Source organism: Alexandromys fortis, unplaced genomic scaffold (genome assembly GCF_014885135.2).
Source record: "Alexandromys fortis isolate MF-2015 unplaced genomic scaffold, M_Fortis_MF-2015_v1.1 scaffold_152, whole genome shotgun sequence".
Taxonomy (NCBI): domain Eukaryota; kingdom Metazoa; phylum Chordata; class Mammalia; order Rodentia; family Cricetidae; genus Alexandromys; species Alexandromys fortis.
In genome coordinates this window covers 3,342,488-3,366,835 of record NW_026068045.1, presented here as the reverse complement: position 1 = coordinate 3,366,835, position 24,348 = coordinate 3,342,488, and the positions used below count along the sequence as shown (strand labels likewise).

The 24,348-nt window shown below is 46.6% G+C and overlaps 1 protein-coding gene across 1 annotated transcript in view; it reads right to left on the bottom strand.

Annotated features, from left to right (window-relative positions):
* Positions 1-24,348, bottom strand: part of Nup210l (nucleoporin 210 like) — a 128,169-nt gene that overhangs the window by 18,699 nt on the left and 85,122 nt on the right. The window contains exons 20-33 of the mRNA XM_050166310.1: positions 24,051-24,155; positions 23,534-23,635; positions 21,459-21,587; positions 20,389-20,516; positions 19,304-19,436; positions 14,632-14,694; positions 13,454-13,633; positions 13,036-13,116; positions 11,828-11,959; positions 9,178-9,336; positions 6,999-7,090; positions 3,165-3,339; positions 1,734-1,909; positions 352-569 (exon numbers count right to left, since the gene is read on the bottom strand). Of these exons, the coding sequence (XP_050022267.1) occupies positions 352-569; positions 1,734-1,909; positions 3,165-3,339; positions 6,999-7,090; positions 9,178-9,336; positions 11,828-11,959; positions 13,036-13,116; positions 13,454-13,633; positions 14,632-14,694; positions 19,304-19,436; positions 20,389-20,516; positions 21,459-21,587; positions 23,534-23,635; positions 24,051-24,155 (1,873 nt within the window). The remainder of the gene's footprint in view (positions 1-351; positions 570-1,733; positions 1,910-3,164; positions 3,340-6,998; positions 7,091-9,177; positions 9,337-11,827; positions 11,960-13,035; positions 13,117-13,453; positions 13,634-14,631; positions 14,695-19,303; positions 19,437-20,388; positions 20,517-21,458; positions 21,588-23,533; positions 23,636-24,050; positions 24,156-24,348) is intronic.

Sequence of the window (24,348 nt, the reverse complement as noted above, 5' to 3'; positions counted from 1 at the left end):
TTGCCTGCTCTTCCAAAGGTCCTGAGTTCAGTTCCCGGCAACCACATGGTGGCCCACAACCATCTGTAGTGAGGTCTGGTGCCCTCTTCTGGTCTGCAGGCAGACACACAGACAGAATAGTGTATACATAATAAGTAAATAAATATTTTTTTAAAAAAAGAGTATGTGCCACCACACGTGACATCAGTGTCTTTGGTGTGGTGAAGGACAGGCACACCTACCATGCTGATTGACCACCACACATGACATCAGTGTCTTTGGTGTGGTGAAGGACAGGCACACCTACCATGCTGATTGACCACCACACATGACATCAGTGTCTTTGGTGTGGTGAAGGACAGGCACACCTACCATGCTGATTGACCAGGTGAGTGCTGAAGCAGATGACATCACCAACAAAGGTAAGGTTGGTGTCTGGCTCAATGGCGTGTTCTACAGCAACAGGAATATAGTCCGCCATGCCAGGATGCCGCTGGTCCCAGAGCCCCACAACCGTCACCCCTCTGTTCACAGCCTGGGCCATGTATGTATAGTTTCTGTTTCCTGGTCCAATGAGCAGCAAGTCATCTCTAAGGAAGATACAAAAGGCAGGAGTGTCTGAAAAGGACAGCTGAGCATGTAACTCGATACTGGGTTGTTAGCAGGCATACACAAGGCGCTGGCTGCCAGTGAGAAGTCTCATTCCTGTGTGCCCAGCATCCATGCTGCCAAGTTCTAAGCCAGTTTGGGCTATATAGTGAGTACTAATCTAGCCAGAGCAACAAACAGACAAACAATTTCTGTAAAATGAGCCTAGCAGTGGTGGCGCATGCCTTTAATCCCAACATACGGGAGGCAGAGGTAGGTGGATCTCTGTGAGTTCGAGGCCAGCCTGGCTTACGGAGCAAGTTCTAGGACAGGCTCCAAAGCTACAGAGAAATCTTGTCTCAGAGATTTAAAAAAATTGTTTTATTTGTGTGTGTATAGCCTCAGAGGCCCCAGAGGGCTTTGGATCTCTTAGAACTGGGCTGGGAACTGAACTCAGCTTTCCGCAAGTGCTGTCAGCATGCTGAACTGCTGAGCCATCTCTCTAGCCATTTTGTTTGTAGAGAGAGTTTCAGTTTGTTGTCCAAGCTGGCCTGGAGCTTCCTTGCTCTTAGGACAATTCTCCTAGGTCAGTTTTCTAAGGACTGTGATTACAGGTACCAAGTCCAGCTGACAATACTACTTTTTAACTGGTCTGGCTGTGTGTGTGTGTGTGTGTGTGTACGTGTGTGTGTGTGTGTGTGTGTGAGAGAGAGAGAGACAGAGAGAGAGAGAGAGAGAGAGAGAGACAGAGAGAGACAGAGAGAGACAGAGAGAGAGAGACAGAGAGAGTGAGAGTGAGAGTGTGTATGTGAGTGTGTGTGTGTTGCTGAGGATTAGACCAAATGCTTTGCACATGTTAGGAGTGTTCCCTGGTCATCCCTCAGCCCCTCTGCCTTAAAACAGGGCCCACTCTAGCCCACACCAGCCTGGAACTGTCTGCTCTGATGGAGCCCAGGCTGGCTCTGCATCTGAGATGGTTCCCTCTTTACATTCCTTCTTAGAGGGATGTACACCACACATGGGCACATGGCTCAGGCTTTAATCTTGAGTAAAAAAATAGAGACCAGATTCCAAGTTCTGAGTGAAGAGGCGCCTGCCAAAACTGCTGCCAGACACGCCCTTAACTGAAGGCTTCCAACAGGGCCCAGCACCCCTCACCTCCATACCTGTTCAGAGCCATATAAAGTCGAGTATTGTGGGTGTGGAATTTCTCTCCAATGTTATTATAAAACTCAACGATAAAGGTGAGAGACATGCCCAAGGGAAAGGCTGATAGGGTCCTTCCTTGGCCTGTGTATAGCTTGGGGTAGCTGCTCATTCGAAGGTATGTCACTGGTGCCACCTGCGGGAGACATAACCACTGGTCCAGGGACTGCAGCTCTAGAGAAGGGCTGTTGTCACACCTACAACCTGTAGTCAAGGTCACAAGCCAGTGTGTGTGTGTGTGTGTGTGTGTGTGTGTGTGTGTGTGTGTGTGTGAGCAGAGCATGGCTGTCATGGCTGTCTGCTGTTGATCCCCGCCTTCTGATCTTGACCAGGCCTCCTCACTGTTGTGTGAGTCAGGCCAGCCGGCCCTTGGGCTTCTAGACTTTCTCCCGTCTCTGCCTCCCATTTCTTGTGGACCACTGGGATTACACAAGCTTGCACTCTGCACTGAGCTCTTCTGGTGGTTACGGGGATCTGAATTCAGGCTTGTACCCGTGCCCCATTCCTTTACAGGAAAGAGCTTTGGACTTGACACGCTTGCGGTGAAGGCTGTGATGGCGCAGGCAGTGGCTACTTCATTATCCAAACTGTCAGGGGAAGAGGGTATCACTACATGACTGTCAGGAATACGGCTCGTTTTCCCTGTGGTGTGAAGGCTACACTCCAGTAAGAAACACAATCTGACCCCAGTTTGTCACTTCATAGCATTGTGTAGTCCTGGATCTCAGCTTCCTTCTCAATTACAGGCACCCTGTACAGACAGTTCTTAAAGTAGGAAGAAGAGGAGTGCACACAGCAGGACTAGATATGGACTGGAATATAGTATATATCTAATGTCTAAAAGATCCTTGTTAGATTAACATGCCTCTGAGGCCTTTTCTACATTTAATCTTAGCCGGAAGGCCAAGAAGCATTCTGAAACCTCTTTCCACCCTAAAATGTTTAATTCTATACAAAGTCAGACATTTTCTTCTTTGAGACACGGTCTTACTCCGCAGCCCCTGCTGGCCTTGAACTTTGAAGTCCTGCACTACCACACCCAGCTTCAGAAGTAGATTCTGGTAGAGGCAGTTCTGTGGCCACACTAATGGGAGGCTGATCCCTCTCTTCAGGGCCGTACTGTCCCTCCATGATGCTGCCTGAAGCTGCTCTCAGGATGTTGGAATCTGCTCTTAGAGGCTTCCTTGTCTTTCAGAGAAGCGCCTAGTTCTCAGGAGGACACTGCCTTTCAGCGCCAGGGCCTTCCACCCACTTAGTTATACTTATTTGTTTTACTTGTAGGGTTTCTGAGGGGCTGGGATCAGATCCAGAGTTTTTGCACGCTAGGCAAACGCTCCACTCCTGAGCTATATCACGGACCCATTATTTGATTGCTTTACTCCTGCACTCACCTGGACTCCAGTTATGGTTGTTTGATTGACTCCAAAAGGTTCTATAGAAGTGACTTCTAACACTGCTGTGCCTGCGATGGACCCAGATCTCAGGAGCCCTTGGCCCTCTTCTTCAATGACTGAGGAGTTCGGGAAGCACTTGAGAACACGGGAACTCACAAAGGCGGCGCCTTCTCTAGGAGACAAACAGAACAAGTGCGCACTCTGGGCTGTCCAACCACACGGAAGCAGGTGAAGACTGACAAGGCATTGGCGGCTGACAAAGAGGACTGTTCTGAGTTTGCAACCAGCTTAGTCCATAGAGTGAACTCTAGCCTAGCTTGGCTCTACATGGAAACCCTGTCTTAGAACACTGAAACTTTAAAGCAAACAGTTTCGAGGCCTACTGTTGGAGTCTGCGCTCTGGTGCTGTGTGCATTCTCCATGTTGTATGCTCCACAGGAAAAGGCAGCCACGGCTAAGGCTTGGGCTTTCCCTTCCTCTCCCACTTCACTACCCTCTCCTCTTCTTCCCCTTCTCTTTTTTTTTTTTTTTTTTTTTGTTTTTTTCGAGACAGGGTTTCTCTGTGGTTTTGGAGCCTGTCCTGGAACTAGCTCTTGTAGACCAGGCTGGCCTCAAACTCACAGAGATCTGCCTGCCTCTGCCTCCCAAGTGCTGGGATTAAAGTCGTGCATCACCCTGCCCAGCTTCTGTGTTTATAAAAATTTTACATTTTAAACCTTATTATAAAAATTGAGAAGCTGAGAGTGGAGGTGCATGCCTTTAATCCCAGCACTTGAAAGGCAGAGGCAGGTGGATCTCTGTGAGTTTGAGGCCAGCCTGGTCTACAGAACGAGTTACAAGACAGGCTCCAAAGTTACACAGAAAAACCCTGTCTCCAACAACAACAACAACAAAACAAAAGCAAAAAACAAAGCAAAACTTCCTAAGTAGCCAAGGATGATCTTGAATTCCCGACCTTCCTGTTTTTTTCTTAGGTTTCTGTTGCTGTGAGGCGACACCACACGTGATGTGGGGAGGAAAATGTTTATTTGGCTTACATTTTCAGCAAGAGTCCACCACTGAGGGAAGACAGGGAAGAAACTCAAGCAGGGCAGGAAGGAGCTAATGCAGAGAGGCCAGGAGGGGAGCTGCTTACTGGCTTGTTCCCCTTGGCTTGCTCAGCCTGCTTTCTTATAGAACCCAGGGCCACCATCCTAGGGATGGCACCACACACAATAGGCTGGACCCTCCTGCATTAATCATTAAATAAGAAAGTGTCCTACAGGATTGCCTACAGCCCGATTGTACAGAGGCATTTCTCAGCTGGGGTCCCTCCTCTCAGATGACTCTATAATTCGCCAGCCCATGCCTCTCCCCCCACACGCTGGGACAGCTGGGACAGCAGGCATAAACCACTAGCCCCAGGCCTATGCTTTTTTTTTTTTTTTTTTTTTTTGGTTTTTCGAGACAGGGTTTCTCTGTAGCTTTGGAGCCTGTTCAGGAACTAGCTCTTGTAGACCAGGTTGGCCTCAAACTCACAAAGATCCACCTGCTTCTGCCTCCCAAGTGCTGGGATTAAAGGCGTGCGCCACCACTGCCCGGCCTATGCTTTTCTCTTTAAAAAACAAACCCTGTTGTATATTAGAAAATTCTTTGAACAAAATAACTGAAAACAGATATTCAAACAAATACTCATATATGAATGTCTACAGCATCAATATTCACAATAGTCAAAAAGCAAACATACATGAGGTGTGGAGGGGAGCTGGGGAGGGGGACCAAGATGTTGAGACTCTCTCCCAGACACACACGTGGAAAGTCAGGCATGGCTGCACATACCTGTACTCCTAGCACTGAGGAGGTAGAAACAGGAACAGCAGGAGGACATAGTCACCCTCATAAGGAGTTGAAATAGCAAATTGGGTAAAAGTATTTGTCACAAAAGCCCACCTTGAGTTTGATCCTAGGATCCCATCAGCAAAAGAGAACTGACTGCTGAAGGTTGAACTCTGTCCTCCACATGCTACCGCAGCGTGTGCCTGGACACGGACACACACACACACACTCACTCACACACATATACATGCAAATAGCCTTTTGGTTATTTTTATGTTGTATGAATTATTTCATCTTTGAAAAACTATTCAGATTAGAAAAATCACTTGAGAGTAAACGGTACTGCTGTGGGAGGGATGATGCTCTTGTGTACAGTAAAAATTTGTCACTTGTACTGGCTTAATAAAACACTGATGGGCCAGCAGCCAGGCAGTGAGTATAGGCAGAGCAACCAGACTAAGAGAATTCTGGGAAGAGGAAAGGCAGAGAGTCAGTCACCAGCCAGATGCAGAGGAAGCAAGATGAGAATGCCTTATTGAGAAAAGGTACTAAGTCAAGTCAGGTGGCTCAACATAAGCAAGAATTATGGGTGAATTTAAGTTTAAGAGCTAGTTAGTAATAAGCCTGAGCTAACAGGCCCAACAGTTTAAAATTAATGTGAGTCTGTGTGTTTATTTGGGACTGAATGGCTGCAGGACTGGGTGGGACAGAAACTTCTGTCTACAAATGGCATGTGTCACCACGGCCTGGTCTCTAAGGCTGACTGACCAGGGCAGCTGTTTTACTCACTGATCTTCAGGTAAGCTTTATTTATTAAAATACAAATGAAAGTCACCCTGGTTCACCCTGGTTCTGGTCCTGGCTGACAAGCAGGCCACCAACATCAGCCCTACATAAGCCCTCTCCCATTTCTCCACCATGTGCTTGCTCTTCATGATGGCACAGGTCAGGCCTGTGGATGCTGAGATCTGGGAGTCTTCACTGTTACAATAGGAGTGGCGGGGCTGCATCCCCAGCACCCGGCCGCCTGGCTAGCTTATGCCCTGAAATAATTACATGGAAACTGTATTCTTTTAAACACTGCCTGACCCATTAGTTCCAGCCTCTTATTGGCTAGCTCTTACATATTGAACTAACCCATTTCTAATAATCTGTGTAGCCCACAAGGTGGCTTACCAGGAAAGATCTTAACCTGCGTCTATCTGGAGTGGGAGAATCATGGCAACTCCTTGACTCAGCTTCTTCTCCCAGCATTCTGTTCTGTTTTCTCTGCCTACCTAATTTTATGTCCTATTAAAGGGCCAAGGCAGTTTCTTTATTTAACCAATGAAACAACAGATAGAAAGATGACCCTCCTCCATCATTTCCCCTTTTTCTCTTCACATACATTATATTCACAGATTATATTCCTTTATTTGATGTGATATTTGTGAGTATTTTCTTTAAATCAATGCCTTGTCTTTTTGTTCTCTAATTAGTTATCTTTGGGTTGCTATTTCGTGGATTTTAAAATATTATTAAGTCTTGAAATTTGTCCACGTTTTTTGTCCATGGTTAATAAAGTCATCTATTTGTTTTAAAAAAAAATACAAATGAAATATCACCACAGGTAGCTCTTTCCATATGTGATTTGAATTTTTAAAATATTTTTTAAATTATTATTAATGTGTGTGTGCAGGTGTGCATTTGCCTCCTTGCTGAGATGGGGCCTCTTGTTTTTGTTGCTGCACTTCCTACTTCGAGCCAGATGGCCCACATCTTGCTTTTTCCCTTGGTTCTGGGATTGAACTCAGGTCTTCGGGCTTGTGCCCTAAGCATCTTTATAAACTGAGTGTCTTGCCATCTTGCCAGCTCTTAAACTTCATTTATCAGAGGGTGTGTGTGTGTGTGTGTGTGTGTGAGAGAGAGAGAGAGAGAGAGAGAGAGAGAGACAGAGAGAGAGAGAGACAGAGAGAGACAGAGAGAGAGAGACAGAGAGAGAGAGAGAGGACATCTTACTGGGGTTCCCTCACTTACCTGTTGGTGTGGAGCCTGAGTTGAGAATTCATAGGCATCAGAATCTGCTCAGGTTGGCAGTCTGCATAGAAGAGTTGGAGTTTCTCAAACACCTATAGGGAGAAAATGACTTCCCCTTATTTCAGGAGAAGACAGGTTATTATATTTATTCCCATATGGATGGATTTCAGGACAGTGCAATGGGACTGTGCGCTGAACGTGCGGTAACTAGGCAGCAACAGTCCGCCTGGTTTCTACTTAGTCTAAACAGCCTTCCACACCCCTCCCTACAACAAGTCAGGTGCATGCTACATATGTGGTAGTTTAGAGTACACGATCTACATCTGGGCTCGTGGCACACACCTTTAATCCTAGCCCTCAGGGCAGAGGCACATGGCAGAGTCTGTGATTCTGAGGCCAGCCTGATCTATTTAGAGAGTTCCAGAACAGCCAGGACTACACAGAGAGATCCTGTCTCCAAAAAATATTAAAATTGATATTATTATATGTTATATATTATTCTTTTTTTTAATTTCATGATTTATTTGTTTATTTTATGTGCATTGGTGTGAAGGTGTCAGATCCCCTGGAACTGGATTTTCAGACAGTTGTGAGCTGCCATGTGGGTGCTGGGAACTGAACCCAGGTCCTTTTGAAGAACAGTCAGTGCTGTTAACCGCTGAGCCATTTCTCCAGCCCTACATTATATATTATTAAAAATAATATATTATTTAAAGTATATTTTCACAGCTCTATTCCTGAAGTACTGGGCATGCAGCAAACCTCACTGGCTACAGTCTCTGTGGTAGATTAAAGTCACTAGAGACCCAGTTTCAGCTCTGCTCACTGAACTGAGGTCTGGAAGCAAAGACTCAGATACAAAGTCAGGAGAGGCACCATCCAGTGTTAGGAATATTGTGTTAGGTGTGTGGCTTTTGTTTAGGCTGCATTTGTTTAACTGTGAAGCTGTGTTACTGAGCCTGTCTAAAACACCTGAGGGTCTAATAAAGGGCTGAACGGCCAATAGTGAGGCAGGAGCAAGGGTAAGGGAAAGGAATAGGAGAAGGGAGAGAGGAGGAGGCGGGACTGGCAGGCAGAGAGGAGAAATCTGGATGGGGGATCTGAGGATCTAGGAATGAGAGAGAAGGAGGAAGATCTTCAGGGCCAGCTGCCCAGCTACACAACCATACACGGAGTAAGAGGAAAGAAAAAGTATACAGGAATAGAGAAAGGTAAATGCCCTGAGACCAAAGGTAGATGGGATAATTTAAATTAAGAAAAGATAGCAAGAAACAAGCCAAACTAAAGCCGGGTATTCACAACTAAGAATAAGCCTCCATGTGTGATTTATTTGGGAGCTGGGTGGTGGGCCCCCCCAAAAGCCAAAGAGTAAAACAACAAAACCACCACACTACAATCCAGCTCCTCTGCTTCCTACTTAAGGGTCCTTTCCTTGTCTCTATACCGAGTCACGGAACCAAGGACAAAATAAAGGGAAGACTGTCTTTCACTTATTTACCCACTAATTGGACTTTTTTCTACTTTTCCTTCTTAGGGTTGTTTACGCTTACTGTGTGTGTGTATGAGACACATGGACACATGCGTGTGTGAGACACGTAGGCACATGCTTGCGTGTGCGAGACACGTGGGCACATGCTTGTATGTGCCACTGTATTTGTGTGGTCAGAGGACAACAGGTTTTTTTTTTTTTTTTTTTTTTTTTTTTTTGGTTTTTCGAGACAGGGTTTCTCTGTGGTTTTGGAGCCTGTCCTGGAACTAGCTCTTGTAGACCAGGCTGGTCTCGAACTCACAGAGATCCGCCTGCCTCTGCCTCCCGAGTGCTGGGATTAAAGGCGTGCGCCACCACCGCCCGGCCCAACAGGTTTTTTTTTTTTAAGTTTAAGTGAGAGGAGAGCTTTCTAAAGTTGGCAGAGCTGCAGTAGTATGTCTCTCCTCTCCGCCATGCCACTGTACGCGCCAGCCCAGGGCCTGTCGGGGCCCTAGGATTAGAGACATGCACCACCATCTCTGTCTCTTTCAGGTCCCCAGGCTTCGGCAGCGAGCACTTCACCTTCTGCGCCCCCACCCGGGTTTTCTTCTGCACTGTGTGATAAGGCGGGCACGCTTAGAGCTGCAGACCGCAGCTGTTGCCAGCAGCAGCTTCTGGGCTGACAGACGCGGGACCTAGGGGAGTGCTCACCAGAATTTGGATCTCGTCAGACAGTTCCAGCACACTCCCCTCAAACTGCCCAAAGGAGTCGCTCTCGCTTCGGACCGTGACCTTGATTGTCGTTCTACCAGCTGCTTTTGTGTGAACAACCATGGCAAAGTTGTTCTCTGCTGGAAGCTGCAGAGACACCTAGACAGTAAAGGGATGCGCTGAAAATAACAGATTTAACTTTATGTCCATTGGTGTGAAGGTGCCAGATCCCCTGGAACTGGAGCTACAGACAGTTGTGAGCTGCCAGGTGGGTGCTGGGAACTGAACCTGGGTCCTCTGGAAGAGAAGCCAGTGCTCTTAACCACTGAGCCATCTCTCCAGTCCCTTTTCTGTCTTTTTCAGGCTTCAGTGTGAGCAGTCTGATGGAACAGGCATGAAAACCATTTTCAAAAACTTACAAGTCTTGTTCTTCTTATTAATTTTGAGACAAGGTATCACAGTATAGTCTTGGAAGGTGTGAAATTTGTGTAGACCAGGTAGACTAGAACTCAGAGACCTGCCTGCCTCTGCCTCCCAAAGAGTTCTGTGAGTTCAAGGCCATCCTGGTCTACAGAGGGAGTTCCAGGACATGCAGGCTATTACAAAGAGAAACCCTGTGTCAAAAACAACAACAGAGGGCTGGAGAGATGGCTCAGAGGCTAAGAGCCCTGGCTGCTTTTCCAGAGGTCCTGCGTTCAATTCCAGACCACATGATGGCTCACAACCATCTGTAATGAAATACGGTGCTGCAGGCATACATACACTATATATATATAAGATACATAAATAAATTTTTAAAAACAACAGAAATAAACAAAGAAAAATATTAATTTTATAGATATTAATGTTTTGCCTGCATATATGGCTGTACACCATTTGCATGTAGTACCCCCTGAGGCCAGGAGAGGGAGGTGGATCCCCTTGAGCAGGATTTACAGGTAGTTATGAGCAGGCAAGTGGGTGTTGGGAATCAAACCCAGGTCCTCTGGAAGAGCAGTGAGTGCTTTAACTGCTGAGCCAATTCTGCTGGTCAGAGACATAGTCTTAAGTAGTATTGTTCAATTTCTCTGTGTCCATCCAGATCCACCAGAGACCAGAGGCAACCATGGAGGGGCAGTTTGGTTAGCTACTCTTAAAGCAAGGTGCTCAACCCAGATCCAGCTGCCAAGCAGTGAGCTATAGCAGCTGGATGATACCCATGGTACCTGACATCCCCACCGAGGGGTTCCAGGCTCAAAATCTGTATCTGTGAATGTGGTTTGTAAATACGCATAAATTGGGCACACACGTGTGGTCACGGGATAACTTACGCAGCTGTTCCTCCCTGTCTACCTTGTGTGTAAACCAGAAGTCCATGCTGGACACCTTCCTCAATGGCTCTCCACCTGACTTTCTGAGACTGAGGCCGGAGGTCATCAGCTGGACTGGGCTAGCTGGCCAGAGGCCCCAACACTGGGACTTTTTACATGGCTCCTGGGATTCCAAAGCAGGGCCTCGTGCTTGCACTATGGATGGTACCAAAGTATTAACGTTCTCGAGATGCCATGAAATGCCCTCAGCAAACAAAAAGGACGCTGAAAATGCAGAATCTCAGATGTGAATGTACAAATCTAGAAAAGAGCCAGGTGGAGGTGGCGCACACCTTTAATCCCAGTGCTTGAGAGGCAGAGGCAGGCGGATCTCTGTGAGTTTGAGGCCAGCCTGATCTACAGAACGAGTTCCAGGACAGTCAGGGCCACACAGAGAAACCCTGCAAACAAAACAAAACAAATCGCCGGGCGATGGTGGCGCACGCCTTTAATCTCAGCACTCGGGAGGCAGAGGCAGGTGGATCTCTGTGAGTTCAAGACCAGCCTGGTCTGCAGAGCTAGTTCCAGGACAGGCTCCAAAGCCACAAAGAAACCCTGTCTCGAAAAACCAAAAAAAAAAAAATCTAGAAAATCTGAGATTTCCATTCCAGACTGAATTATAAATTCCTGGGCAAAAGTAAATACAGGACACTTGTGTCACTTTTATTATTTTTTCCTGATTTTTGTCTTTCATTTGAAGTATAAATAAATTACATTTTCCTGCTTCTACTTTTAAATTATAAACTTTTTTTTTTTTGAGACAGGGTTTCACTGTGTAGCCCTGGCTGTCCTGGAACTCGCTCTGTAGATCAGACTGGTCTGGAACTCACAGAAATCTGCCTGCCTCTGCCTCCCGAGTGCTGGGATTAAAGGTGTGCGCCACCACTGTCCGGCTAAATGATAAACTTTTGCATAAATAAAATTATGTCAATTTAGTCCAAGTAATGGAAGAATGAACAAGTCATGAAAACCTTAGACAGCAAGAAGGTTCCTAAGGCAGGCCAGACATGATGGGAGAGAGGCAGGGGGATCACTGCAAGTTTGAGGCCAACCTGGTCTACATAGTAAGTTCCAGGACAGCCACTACTAAATAATGGAACCCTGTCAAAAACACTTGTGGGGGTTCAGGTGAAGGGCCAGAGAGATGCATTTGCTCCTGCAGGAACCTTGGCTCACAAGTACCTGTGATGGATCCGATACTTCTTGCCTCAAGGACTCCTGCACACATGTGTACTCCCTTAACTAATAATTATACATAAATCTTAAAACTCCCATGGCAATATAAACAGATAAGTCCATACCTCTGAATGCCTGGGTATCAGATCCAGCACATCTCGCTTACTCATGGACCAGTGGAAAGTGAGCATGGGGCTGGCATTGCTGAAGGAGAAAGGAGTCTGGGTACTAGTCACTCCCATGACGTAAACTGGCATCTGAAAACCAAGTGTGACATTGTGCTTTATCACAGTGTGCTGGGTGTGCTTACCCAGCATTATCAGAGCAGTGAGCCCAGAACATGGCTCTCATACCAGCCTCAGAGCTGGGCATGGCGGCACATACGTGCCCGGAATCTCAGAGCTGGGCATGGTGGCACAGACCTTGAATCTTAGAGCTGGGCGTGGTGGCACACCCCGGAATCTCAGAATTTTGGAGGCTGAGGCACAGGATTTTCTTTGGTTTCAGGCAAGCCCTGGCTACATAGCAAGACTCTGTATCAGGAAAACCACATACATAGGAGCTAAGAGCCATTAAGAGCACTGGGTTCTCTTCAAAAGGACCCAGGTTCCATTCCCAGCACCCATATGGTTGCTTACAACTGTCTATAACTCCAGGTTCAGGGGATCCAATGCCTTCTTCTGGCCTCCATGGGCATCAGGCACACATGTGCTATTCAGACACGCATGCAGGAAAACATCCATATGTTGGGGACTGCAGACCCCCTGACCCCTTGACTTTCTCTGCCTGCCTCAGACCCTTTGCCTGCTGGAGTGAACTGAGCAAAACAACTTGTTTGCCTGTGCCTGAAGCTGCTCCGAGCATGAGACCCTCATGAGTTCCTGATGGCAGGGGAGTGAATTCTGGTGGGTTTTACAGCTGGAAATCCCAAGAGCTGGGGCGTGGTTATCAGTTAAGGATCCCTATATAAGCTTCCCTGAGTACAATAAAGTTGGCATTCTTGTTTCAAGGATGACCCGTGGCCCCAAGTCTCTGTGTGTGTGTGTGTTCAAGTCTCCAGCCTAGTTCCCAGCTTGCGTACTGCCCCATAGTGCAGGCGCTACACCCATGAGACAGGGTTTCTCTGGGTTACCCTGGCTGTCCTTGAACTTGTTCTGTAGACCAGGCTGGTCTTGAACTCAGAACTCTGCCTGCCTCTGCCTCCTGAGTGCTGGGATTAAAGGTGTGAGCTACCATGCCTGGCAATAATAAATAAATCCTAGAAAAAAAATAAAACCAGATTTGGGGAGGGAGAGAGAAAGGAAGGCGAACCCACATGCTCTGTACAACTGACCTCAGTAGCTGTGACGAGTCGGGTTGCGGCTGCCAGGATCCTCACAGCCCGTAGCTGGACAACTTCAATCAGGACTTCATCCTGCGCAACAAGTGGAGAGTGAGCTTAGCTAAGGGAGTTCCCGCGCTGACAGAGATGCTTACAGCTAGCTCCTTAGACATACTGTTCCTGATGTTCAACGGCAACGAAAAGCCCGATCACATATGTTTGATTTTGTTCTTTAAAAAAGTTCTGAAGGGCTCGGGACCACATATTACAACAATGCCAAGAGCTCTGTGGGTTCTCTGCCAGAGCCCACGTGTTTTCTACACCAGATGAGGGGAGCTGGACGGGCATTCCTGGTCTGCTGGCATCCTCCTTGTCACCTGTGCCCATCACCCCAAGATTCAAGAGCAGAGCACAGCATAGCAAGAAATACCTGGGAAAACACGATGACTTTGCCAGTGTCTTCATTCACTGTCTGGATGGTGCCGTGCACGACGGCTGTGCCAACCACTTTCCCTGTGACTTGTCCCCGCCTGGTAACAGCAGCTACCGTCTGGTTGCTGATGGAGAAGTGGATGATGGACTGCGGCTGAGGGCCGCCTTCAGACATTATCTGCAATTCAAACACCAGTGAGCGCCTGCAGTGTGGCAATCACATCTCTTCCCCATCTCCTGGACAGTATACACCACATCAGTTCAAATGTGTGTACAAGAACTGTGTGCTACAAATGGCCCACGGGACTCCCAAGAATACCACGTGTATCATGGATCAGAGACCTGACTTTCTTCTTCATCAGCCCAGCTGCCCTGGGTGTACAGGAGATGTGTATGCATGGAAAACAGAAACAGCAAATCATGTTATGCTTTAAAAGTATCTATATTGGGGTCTGAAGGATGGTTCAGTGGTTAAGAGAACTGGCTGCCCTTACAGAGGACCTGATTCAATTCCCAGTACCCACATCACAGGTAGCGCTTATGTCCAGGTCAGGAGACCTGATGCCCTCTTCTGGCATCCTTGAGTATTGCATGTGGTATACATAGAGACAAAACACTCATGCGCATAAAATAACTAAATCTCAGCTAGGTGGTGGTAGCGCACACCTTTAATCCCAGCACTCAGGAGGCAGAGGCAGGTGGATCCCTGTGAGTCTGAGGTCAGCCTGGTCTACAGATCTAGTTTTAGGACAGCCAGGGCTGTCTCAAAAACCAAAAGCAAAAACAAAAACACAAAAAAATCTGAATAAAAATCATCTAAATCACTGATATAGACTGGCATATATTATTGGTATACGCCTGTAATTCTAGGACGTGAAAGACTGAGGCTGGAGGGTTGTCAGGAGTTCGAAGCTAGTGTGGGCTACATAGTAAGGCCTTGTCTCAAAACCCAAAGCTAAAACCACCGACAAGCTAGGCAGTGGTGGCGTATACCTTTAATGTAGGCAGAGGCAGGCAGATCTCTGTGAGATCAAAGCCAGCCTGGTCTATAAGAGCTAGTTCCAGGACAGACTCCAAAGCTACAGAAAAACCGTGTCTCAAAAAACCAAAACCAAACCAAACCAAACCAAAAACAAAAAAACACCCAACCCCCCAGAAAAACCCCAAGAGAGTCACCTGCATCATGTTAGTTGTAACCAGCGTCATTTTCTCCGGAACAAGTCTGAATGGAGGAAATACCTAGAGAGGAACAAAAGGCGACAGTAGCCACGGTCAGCTCTGCTCTTGTGGCCATATCCTAAGGAACACTGCTTGCTGTGCACGAACTAGAAACACAGACATGTGCACTGTGGTCTGACTTACATTAGTAAACAACTCAACTCGTTTAAGCAGCTTACTCTGCTTGCCACCAAGCCTGACAAGCCTGGCTGATTCCACTGCCCTCACATCCTGGCTGTGGCATTAGTACCTTCCACACACAAGATAAATAAAATAAATGTAAAAAACAGTTAAGATTATATTTTAATTTCTTTTTTGAACATAAACTATAGAAAACAAAATATCTCATTCTCGGGCATATGCCACCGAGTGTCAAAAATGTAAAGATATGGGGCCTGAAGAGATGGCTCAGCAGTTAAGAGCACTGGCTGCCCTTCCAGAGGACCCCGGGTTCAATTCCCAGCATCTACACGGCAGCTCACAACTGTCTGTAGCTCCAGGCGACCAACACTCTTACAAAGACATATCTGCAGGCAAAACACAACAAATGTTCATTAAATAAAAATAAATAAATTAGGCCGGGCAGTGGTGGCGCATGCCTTTAATTCCAGCACTTGGGAAGGCAGAGGCAGGTGGATCTCTCTGAGTTAGAGGCCAGCCTGATCTATAAGAACTAGTTCCAGGACAGGGTTTAAAGCTACACAGAATAACCCTATCTCAGAAAACAAACAAACAAACAAACAAACAAAAAATTAACAATTCCCCCAAGATCCCCAAAAAATAAAAAGGAAAAAAAAAACAAAAAAACATTTAAAAAATGTAAAGGTGTGTTTGCAAACCATCTTCTTACTCTTTTCCATCCCGGTGTTAGAACCTAGGGTCTTAGAGATGCTAGCAAGAACTTTACCACTGTTTAGCCAACTAAGCCCCTATCTTTTGATTATCTATTCATGTTTTGTTGTTGTTGTTGCTGTTGTTTTTTGTCTTTTTTTTTTTTTTTTGAGACAGGGTTTCTTTGCCTTGGTTGTCCTGGAACTCCCTCTGTAGCCCAGGCTGGCCTCAAACTCAGAGATCCGCTTTCCTCTGCCTCCCGAGTGCTGGGACTAAAGGTGTGCACCACCACTGTCTGACTTCTCTTGTTTTTCACAGATGATGTCACAATGCAGTTCTGGTTTGCCAGAATATGCAGACCAGGCTGGCTTTGAACCTGCAGCTCTCCTCCTACTTTTGTCCCAGTGCTTGTGCTGTGATCGTTTTACTGACCCAGCCTTCTTCTCAGCCCTGAGAAATAACTTTTAATGTAAGACTAAGATGAGGGGGCTGGAGAGATGGCTCAGTGGTTAAGAGCACTGCCTGCTCTTCCAGAGGACCTGAGTTCAATTCCCAGCACCCACATGGTGGCTCACAACCATCTGTAATGAGGTCTGGTGCCCTCTTCTCGCCTCAGGCATACATGCAGGCAGATGCTGTATCCATAATAAATAAATCTAAAATAAAACAGACCAAGATGAAGAGCCTGGATAGGGATGGGGCTGTAGCTCAGTTGGTAGAGTGCTTGCCACGACACTAGTATAGATAGAGTCCTGGGCTCAGGCTCCACTTCCACATGAAACGGGACTTGGGTAGCAGACGCCTGTAGTCTCAACCCCCAGGACAATGAGTTCAAAGCCAGCATGGAGTACATGAGACACTATCTCAAAAACAAACAAGGTAGTATTACTTATTTATGTTAAAATAGTCAAAGAGGCCAGACAAGGTGATGCATGTCTTTAATACCAGGACTTGGAAGGCAGAAGTAGGTAGATATCTCTGGATTCAAGGCCAGTTTAGTCTACATAGTGAGTTCCACAGTCTGGGCTACAGACTGAGACCCTGTCATAACAAACAAACAAAATACCCAGCTGGGAGCAGCTGGGAATGTTGTTACACACTTACACCTGTGTACTCAGGGGAGCTGGGAATGCTGTTACACACTTACCCTGTGTACTCAGGGGAGCTGGGAATGCTGTTACACACTTACACCTGTGTACTCAGGGGAGCTGGGAATGCTGTTACACACTTACACTGTGTACTCAGGGGAGCTGGGAATGCTGTTACACACTTACACCTGTGTACTCAGGGGAGCTGGGAATGCTGTTACACACTTACACTGTGTACTCAGGGGAGCTGGGAATGCTGTTACACACTTACACCTGTGTACTCAGGAGCTGGGAATGCTGTTACACACTTACACTGTGCACTCAGGGGAGCTGGGAATGCTGTTACACACTTACACTTGTGTACTCAGGGGAGCTGAGAATGCTGTTACACACTTACACTGTGTACTCAGAAGCCCAAGGCAGGAGAATCACTGAGCTTAGGAGTTTGATGCCAGGAGTTAGACGGGGAGGGAGAAACTGGGGAGATAGGTTAAGAGCACTGGCTATGGTTGTCATCAGAGAGGCTTCCTCTGGCAGCGGATGGGAGCAGATACAGAGACCCACAGCTAAACTCTATGCTGAGAGAGCCCAACCTGGAGAACTCCATCAGTGCCTCCTCATGGAGCTTGGGGAAGTCCACAGGCAGGGGAAGAAGAACTGTAGGAGCCGGAGGATAAATGACACCTGGAGAATAAGCAGGGCGGGGCTCCTCTGTGGGTCTGCGAGGGCCTCTGCATGTGTGTTCTGGTTGTTTAGCTTGATCTTTTCTGAGACTCCTAACAGTGGGAGTGTGGAGGTGTCTCTAACTCTCCTGCCTACTCTCGAGACCCTTTTCCTCCTACTGGGCTGCCTTGTCCAGCCTTGATATGCGAGTCTGTGCCTAGTTTTATTGTATCTTGCTGTCATGTGAAGCTGACATCCCTGGGAGGCCTGCTCTTTTCTGAAGGGAACAGAAAAAGAGTGGACCTGGGTGGGTGGGGCCTGGCAGGTGTGTGTGTGGGGAACTGCAGTCGGGATGTATTATATAAGAGGGGAATAAATTAAGAAAAAAGAGCATTGGCTGTTCTTCTAGAGGACCTGGCTTTGATTCCCAGCTCTCACGTGGTGGCTCACAACTGTGTGTGACTGGTCCCTGAGGATCTGACACCCTCTCGGGCCTACCTTCTCTGCTTTCCACATGGTACACAGACACACAGGCATACAGGCAAAACACACAAAATTTTTAAAAAAAGGAAAAAAAAAGTTGAGAGGAAGTGAATAGAATTAAAAATGGAAGAAACCCTACTATTTTAATTTTGATTTATTTATTTATTTTTGAACTTTTGAGATAGGGCTTCTCTGTGTAACAGTACTGACTATTGTGGAACTAGCTCTGTAGACCAGGCTGGCCTCGAACTCACAGAGATCCGCCTGCCTCTGCCTCCCGAGTGCTGGGATTAAAGGCATGCTCCACCACTACCCAGCTACTTTTAAATTTTTTTTAAAGATTTATTTTATGTATATGGTACTCTCTCTGTATGTACGCCTGCAGGGTGGAGAGGGCACCAGATCTCATTACAGATGGTAGGTCAGTCAGTGCTCTTAATCATTGAGCCATCTCTCTAGCCCCAGAAAATATACTTTTGTATGTTTGCTTATTAAAGCAGGGTCTAATTGTGAAGTTCTGGAGGGGCATGGGTCTTAAACTCTCTAGATAGACCAGGCTTGTCTCAAACTTGCTACAGTTCTCCTGTCTCCGCCTATTGAGTTCTGATGTTACAAGAAGCACTACCATAAAGAAAAGCTTGATAATGGTAGAGTCCGAGACAGGTTTCTCTGTGAAACAGCTCTAACTGTCCTGGAACTAGCTCTGTAGCCAGGCTGGTCTCAAACTCATAGAGATCCGCCTTCCTCTGCCTCCTGAGTGCTGGGATTAAAGGCGTGCACCACCACTGCCTGGCACAGATTTCTTTTTTTTTAATATTTATTTATTTATTATGTATACAATATTCTGTCATACAGAATGTGTATGTCTGCAGGCCAGAAGAGGGCACCAGACGTCATTACAGAGCATTACAGGCAATGCTCTTAACCACTGAGCCATCTCTCCAGCTCCCATGGCACAGATTTCTTATTCCATTTATTGATAAATTATTTTTAGTGATTTTTGAGACAAGGTCTCACTACGATTCTTTTGCTGTCTTGGAACCTGCTATGTAGTCCAGCCTGAAACTCGTGGCGAACCACCTGCTTCTGCCTCCCCAGGGCTAGGAATAAAGGTGTGTGCTACCACACCGGGCTTATTAATTTATTTTTATTAGTGTGTGTGCATGTCATGTGTGTGAAAGCCAGGGGACAGCTTTCAGGCATCAGATTCTGCTTCCACCATGTGTTCATGGATTGAGCTCAGGGGACAATGGGGCTTTGCTAGCAAGCATTGTACCAGCTAAGCCGTCTCACCCACCCATGAATACATATATGTGTGTGTGTGTGTGTGTGTGTGTGTGTGTGTGTGTGGTGTGCCCACTTTACCCTGACATTTCTAAATCTTTAACATTTTTTGTGCTTTCTAAATTTTCTACAAGAACTGGATCCCATATATTTATTTAATCCTGGGGGAAAGGAGACAGTTAATTGTAAACAGAAAAATCCCAAAGAAAGCCTGCCATGTGTAAACAGAAGGGACGGACGACACTAAGTGAGGACCTGCACAGACGGCAGCGTCTACTCACCTCGATGTGCCGCGGTGTGGATGTGAACTTTCTTCCCATCCTGTCTGTGGCAGTGGCCACAAGTGTGGTTTGCCCAACGGTGATGGCCCGGAGCACGTAGTTTTCAGAGTACTCATCCTGATCCTCCATTAACCTGCAAAGGTCAGTGTGGGGGTGAGGAAGACCAGGTGGCTCTGGTAGTGGTTTGGCTTGGTTTATTTTGTTTTCCTTTCTTTTCTTTTTCTTTTTTTTTTTTTGAGACAGGCTTCGGAGTTCTGTGGCTTTGGAGACTGTCTTGGAACTAGCTCTGTAGACCAGGCTGACCTCAAACTCACAGAGATCCCTCTGCCTCTGCCTCCTAAGTGCTGGGATTAAAGGCGTGCGCCACCACTGCCCAGCGGTTTATTTTGTTTTCCAAAACAGGGTCTCTCTCTATAGTCCTGGCTGTCCTGGAACTCTACATAAGCTATTGTGCCCAGGAAATCCTTGTATCTCTTCGTTTTCAAAGAAGAATACCAAGAGTGTTCGTTGGCCAACACAGTTTCAAAGGTCTTCCGGGCAGAAGCACTCCCAAAAGATAACATCCCAAGAGAGTTTCAGAAAAAAAAAAAAAGACCTATTTTAGTGCTCAAACAAGACAGTTAGGGCTCTTGACTTTTTAAATTTTAATATTTAATTTTATAATTTTAGTTTATATGAGTATATGAGTTTGTGCCCATGTCTGTGTACTCGTGTGTCTGGTGCCACGGAGGCCAGAAGAGGGCGTTGGAGCCCCTGGAACTGGAGTTATGTATGGTCGTGAGATACCATGTAGGTGCTGGGAATCAAACTCTTAACCACTGAGCCATCTCCCCAGCCCCTACTTTCATTTTCAGAGAGTCCTATGGAGCATAGGCTGGCCTCGAACCTGTGGTCTTTGTGTCTCAGCCTCTGGAACGCTGGGCTTACAGGTACACACCACAGCACCCAGCTTGAATGAATACAGACACAGATTGTGGGAAGAACATGGACTGGTAAACTACCAAAAGGACAGGAGGGAATCCTTTTGGTAAGGGAAGCTGACCAGGCCAGCAGGAGGGAGACTGTCGGTACTGATCAGAACTCACCTCAGGGTGACAATGGCAGACGCCAGTTGAAGTCTGACATCCATGTTTCTGAAGTACTTGTTCCGAAAAGGGTGTTTGGAAGAGCCAAGAACCCTCACAACCACTAACACGGTTTTGCCGATCTCAACCTAGCAGTTGAAAAAGGTAGCATGTAGTATATGCACTCCACGGAGTAAGGATGAGAACATTACTGAGGGGACAGACATTTCTGTGCATCCAGATGCTCCTGGTAGGCCTCTGAGCAATGATCTTGAAGCTGTGTGCGATATTTGTAGCCCCCCCATTCATTCCTTTCTTTGTATGTTTATTTTTGTGTGCACACTTGTATATACCAGTGTGCCAGGGAGGTCAGAGCATGACTTGCAGGAGTTAGCCCTCTTCTCCCACCACGTGGGTCCTAGGGGATTCAGGTTCTCAGACTTGGCAGTAGGCACTCTCACCCAGGGAGCCATCCACTCAGCTCTCTCCACCCCAGCCTCTCCTCTTCTCCCCTCCCCACTATGTGGCACAGGCTGGCCTGAAGCTCATGAGGTAGAACAGGTCGGCTTCACACTCACAGAGATCTGCCTGATTCTGTCTCCTGGGTGCTGGGATTACTCTTTTTTAAAAAATTAAGTCAGCCAGGTGGTGATGGCGCACACTGTTTTTGTTTTTTATTTTTTTGTTTTGTTTTTAAGATTTATTTATTTATTATATATACAGAGGGCACCAGGTCTCATTACAGATGGTTGTGAGCCACCATGTGGGTGCTGGGAATTGAACTCAGGACCTCTGGAAGAGCAGCCAGTGCTCTTAACCTCTGAGCCATCTCTCTAGTCTGATGTGCACATTTTTTTTGTTTGTTTGTTTTTGGAGACAGGGTTCCTCTGTGTAGTCCTGACTCTCCTGGAACTCACTCTTTAGATCAGGCTGACTTTGAACTCACAGAGATCCTCCTGTCTCTGTGCTGGATTAAAGGTGTTGCATTAGTCTAAGGCCTGCAGGAGCTGAGTGGAGGAGATACTCGTAAATGTGCTGGGGGAGTGAATCAGGCGTGTGCCACTCCTGACACGAAACAGCACAGCGCTCACCTTGTCGATCAGATCCAGCTCCACCTCCTGTATGTCTGACACCCTGAGCCAGGCAGTTGCTGGACCCAAGAAAGCCAAGCACAGGTCGTACACCTCCAAGGTTAGAAATCCAGGATGGACTGGAACCACCTAGAAGGAAGTAGATGGTGTTCAGTGCGAGGCAGAACCACAGACCTGTATTAGCAGGCTCTAGCACACCCCTGCTCCTTAGTCACCAGCAGGGAAGGCTTTCATGAAGAAAGCACATATGTATGGGCTATGACTGCAGGTGGAGGTGGCGGGGAAAATGGATGACACGTGGCTTCTGTCTTTGTACCAAAGCTACTTACTATGCAGCAACAGCCGTGGTCACCCTGTGTCCGCTGTCAGTGGCCGTGATCACTGTGTCCAGAGCACCCAGTTCAATTCCCAGCACCCATATCCCACGTGTCACAGGCACTGTGTCTCCAGCTCCGGGGACCAGACGCCTTTCTCTGGCCCTGGCTGCCACTTGCACTCATGTATACATAATTTAAAAACTAGTAGAATAAAACATTTATTAAAAACAAATCTGGGCGGTAGTGGCGCATGCCTTTAATCTCAGCACTTAGGAGACAGAGGCAGGCAGATCTCTGTGAGTTTGAGGCCAGCCTGGTCTACAGAGCAAGTTCTAGGACAGCCAGGACTACCCAGAGAAACTCTGTCTTGAAGAAACAACAACAGGGCTGGAGAGATGGCTCAGCGGTTAGGAGCATTGCCTGCTCTTCCAAAGGTCCTGAGTTCAATTCCCAGCAAGCACATGGTGGCTCACAACCATCTGTAATGAGGTCTGGTGCCCTCTTCTGGCCTGCAGGCATTCACGCAGACAGAATATTGTATACAAAATAAATAAATAAATAAGAAACAACAACAACAACAAAATAAATACTGTAGGTAGGCATGGTGGTTCGTGTCTCTACTCCCAGTACCCGTGGGATAGAGGCAGAGATGAGACAAGCCTTGAACTCTAGGAGCAGCCTGGTCTACATACTGAGTACCAGGCTACCCAGGGCAAACAGTGACACCTTGTCTTAAAAACTACCTTTAAAAAAAAACCCAAAAATAAACCCCAAAACCTTGTAAACCAAACTCAAGAACACATCAAACTGGAAGTGGTAATCCATGCCTTAATCCCAGCACTAGGAAGGCAGGGGCGGGCAGATCTCTGTGAGTTTGAGGCTAACCTGGTCTACACAGTGAGTGCCAGGACATCCAGGATTACATAGGTAGACCCTGTCTCAGAAAAACAAAAATCAAAAAAATTAAAAAAACAAACAACAACAAAAAATCCCAACACATCAAAAAGATTGTTGAGCCAGGCAGTGGTGGTTCACAGTTTTAATCCCAGCACTCAGGAGGCAGAGGCGGGTCTCTGAGTTTGAGGCCAGGCTCTTCTGCAAAGTGAGTTCCAAGATAGCCAGGATTGTTATACAGAGAAACGCTGTCTCACAAAATGAAAAAGAAAACAACAACAACGAAGATTGTTCCCTGTAACTGAACTGGCTTCATTCCAGAGATGCAGGGCTGGTTCCATGTATTAATAAATGTGATTCATAATCTACACGAACTCAGGACAGAAATCATATAATTATTTCAGTTGATGCAGAAAACATATTTGACAAAATCCAATATTCCTTCATGATAATAGCTGTGATATGAATTATACTGATAAACTGTCATGTGATGGGTAATCTTCAGAGGCCAGAGGATCCCTGGAACTGGAGTTACAGACAGTTGTGAATGTGGGTGTTGGGACTCGAACCCAGGTCCTCTAGAAGAGCAGCCAGTGTTTTTAACCACTGAGCCATCTCTTGTTGTGGAATATTTGTTTAACTATGTAGAGGTGTGTTGCTTTGTTTATGCTTCATTTGTAAAGATGTCTAAAAATATAGATTAGACACACACAGAGACATATAGACAGACACTAAGACACATACACACAGACAGACAGACACACGCACACACTAAATAATGTGATTAAAAAGTTCAAAACACAAAATCAAAACAAAAAAGCACTTTGACCTGAGACCTTGAGCTTGGAAAGCCCACCAACCCACCTGGATAGAGCTTTCTGCTTCCGCGTAAACGATGGTGACTATATCTTGCTCACTGCTGTTGACTAGGAAGTAGCCAGACCCTTCCACCAGGTGAAATACTTCCTGTAGAAAGATCAGACAAACAATGCTCCATTCTTTTGGTTTATAGCCCACAGGAGATGACTTTTTTTTTAATATTTACTTATTATATATACAATAGTCTGTCTCCATGTATGTATGCAGGCCAGAAGAGGGCACCAGACCACATTACAGATGGTTGTGAGCCACCATGTGGTTGCTGGGAATTGAACTCAGGACCTTTGGAAGAGCAGGCAATGCTCTTAACCACTGAGCCATCTCTCCAGCCCCCCAGGAGATGACTTGTATGTAACAAAAGAGCAGTGTGCAGACAGAAGACAACAAGACAGACCGCCACAGACTGGCCTTAAGGACACTGCAGCTCGTCCTTCCACATCCTGAGCGCTTGACTGTCAGCAGGTGAAGTCCCTCGCCTTACCGCAGGCAGGCGTCTCCTCACCTTCACGTCAGGATGGTTGTAGATGGTAGCGTTCTCGGGCCTCACAGTGACATCCTCCACCAGGAGCAGCTCTGCCACTGCAGATCTGGGCGAGTTGGAGATTTCCTAACCAGGGAGTGGGCACAGAGGACAGCAGAAACTGACCCGAGGAGAAAATTCCACCTAGTGACTTCTAGAGAGGAACTTTACATTTGAGTTCATTCTATTTCTTTCCCTTTTCCTCCCTTTCCTTCTTCCCCTTCTTTCCTTCCTTCTTTATTTTTATTCTGTTTTTCTTGCATTCTTTTACTTTGTCTTT